This window comes from Octopus bimaculoides, chromosome 20 (genome assembly GCF_001194135.2).
Source record: "Octopus bimaculoides isolate UCB-OBI-ISO-001 chromosome 20, ASM119413v2, whole genome shotgun sequence".
NCBI classification, from domain to species: Eukaryota; Metazoa; Mollusca; class Cephalopoda; order Octopoda; family Octopodidae; genus Octopus; species Octopus bimaculoides.
The window spans coordinates 21,162,724-21,165,472 of record NC_069000.1 but is presented as its reverse complement, the minus strand read 5'-3'; the positions used below and the strand labels follow the sequence as shown (position 1 = coordinate 21,165,472).

At 34.7% G+C, this 2,749-nt stretch overlaps 1 protein-coding gene across 3 annotated transcripts in view; it reads left to right on the top strand.

Moving 5' to 3' along the window:
- LOC106874788 (centrosomal protein of 164 kDa) overlaps window positions 1-2,749 on the top strand; it is a 105,782-nt gene that overhangs the window by 73,105 nt on the left and 29,928 nt on the right. For all 3 annotated transcript variants that reach the window (XM_014922644.2, XM_052975154.1, XM_014922652.2), the window contains one exon: window positions 983-1,105. In XM_014922644.2, the coding sequence (XP_014778130.1) occupies window positions 983-1,105 (123 nt within the window). The remainder of the gene's footprint in view (window positions 1-982; window positions 1,106-2,749) is intronic.

Here is a 2,749-nt window from a genome sequence, read left to right as displayed (position 1 = left end):
TTACTATGTATATAGTATGATTTATATATATATATATTTATTTTGTGTTATGCTTAAAAGCGACTGGAGTCAAATATAACAAATTGCTCCAAATCCTTGTTAGAGTCAGGATAGGCTATATTACACAAATCAGAAACCTAAATATTAAATGCTTTCAAACTATCATTATTTGTTTTTACTTCATTATTACAACTTATATATATATATATATAAATATATATATATATATATATATATACCATCAGTAAATCCTAAATCAGAAAGAGAAGCACACTCTAAGTTATAGAGCAGTAGAGTATTTAGACCAGCTATTAGAGTCTGATGAGACATTGTAAAGCTAAGCGCTTTATGGACAGAAAACCCTGGGTAACCCTATATACTGGCCATAATTATTTTTATCTAAATAAATAAATATATATACATGAAAGAAAGTAACACTCAACATGTGTAGTTGGAGTTTAAGTATTTAATTACAGGTTCATTCAGCTCATTACTCAAAGTTTTGTAGGCATGTCTTCACATGTATGGAGTCAGAGTCTGACTCTGTGCATCTGTATCTATGATACTAGGTAATGTGGAACTGAGTCAACCTCTCAGTATGTATGATAAAGCTAGTTACCTTTTTGAGTCATGCCAACTTATAAGGGCCAGTTTCTTGGTTTCATGGCATATATACTCCCCACCCGGATGGGACGCAGGTCCATCACAGGATTACTCATTTTTGACAGTTGAGTAGACCGAAGCAATGTGAAATGAAGCTCAAGAAAACAATGTGTTGCTCAGTCCAGGAATCAAAGCTACAATCTTACATTCACCAGTCCAACATCCTAACCACTAAGACATGCACCTCCACTCAGTATATATGGGGACAAGCACTGACACAAAAGCACACACACACACACATACACGTGTATATGTGTACATATATATTCATACATATGTTCAATTTTTCACCTTATGAAATCTTCCATTGCTCCTACAGCTTGAAGATGTTCTTAAGCAACGTCGCCAAAGTCTGAAAGAGAAACATCAAGCAGAAACCAAAGAAATTGAGGCAAAACATGAAAACCTTCTTGAAAAGCTCAAAGAGGACTTTAAAGAGAAGGTAAACCAAAGATTTGAAACTAAGTTTTACTCTCCAGAATCCTGTAAGGTGGCCCATATAGCTGTTGTAAAGAATTTAAATTTATAATCAAATATTGTTTTTTGTTAACACTGTGTCAAATCCCATTATGATGTTGACTTTGCTTTCCTTGCTTCTGGGTTCGATGAAATAAGTACCAGATAAATACTAGGGTTGATCTAATTGACTACACCTTCCTTCCGAAATGGCTGGCCATGTGCCTAAGTCAGGAATCACTATTTCCCTGCTACTCTGTTTTTACTATTACTGCTGCTGTTTCTAGTTTTATATGTAGAACACAGTGAGTATGAAATTTTATATGTAGAATATATACTATATAAAGTTTATGTATACAGTTCACAAATCATAGGAGATTATTTAGTCAATTACTCAACACACACACACACACACCGCACCACACATACATATATAACAGTTACCATATTTTCTCCATAATTGCCAGCTCTGATGAATGTAAGGTTACACAGTTGAACTGTTATTTAAAATTTAGTTTAACATCTAGTGCAAAACCAATTGATAAGATCAGCCTTATATAATGGAGATATACTACTGTACACTTCATATATTTGTGTGTATATATATATATATATATATATATATATATGTATAGAATATAGTCTATGTAGGTCTTATGTATGTAGAAGAAAAATTATGTAAGGTTTATTTATTTAGAACACAGACTATATGTGGGTTATGTGTGAAGTGTGAAACAGAGACAGTGAGTGTACATTTAATGGAAATGGAGAAGAATGAAGTTAATTTTGTTTCATTAAGTTGCAATATTAATAGTAATATTCAGAAGAAAGCAAACTTTGGTATGTTCAACATGTGTATCATTGCCAAATATTTTGTTATTTGCTTCCATGCCATATATAGAATTAGTTTTATCTCTTATCTTTTACTTGTTTCAGTTATTTGACTGTGGCCATGTGGGAGCACTGTCTTGGAGAAATTTTTGTCAATTGCATCAATCCCAGTACTTTTGATTTTTTAAAAACCTAGTACTTATTCTATCAATTGCTTTAGTAGAACCACTAAATTATGGGATGTAAACACACCAGCACCACTTGCCAGGGAATGTAGAGGACAAACACACACACACACACACACACACACACACACATATTTGTATATATGTGTGTGAGTGTGTGTGTGTGTGTCATCATCATTGTTTAACGTTTGTCTTCCATGCATGCATGGATAGGACAGTCAACAGGAGCTTGCAAGGTAGAAGACTACTCCAGGCTGCTGTGTCTGTTTTAAGAAGGTATTTTATGGCTGGATGCTCTTCTTAACACCAACCACTCTGCAGAGTGGACTCAGTACTTTTTACATGGCACTAGCACAGGTGAGGTTAGTTTTGGCATATATATACTCTTTTACTTGTTTCAGTCATTTGACTGTGGCCATGCTGGAGCACCACCTTTAGTCGAGCAAATTGACCCAAGGACTTATTCTTTGTAAGCCTAGTACTTATTCTATCGGTCTCTTTTTGCTGAACTGCTAAGTTACGGGTTCGCAAACACAACAGTATCAGTTGTCAAGCGATGGTGGGGGGACAAACACAGACACACAAACACACACACACACACACACACACACACA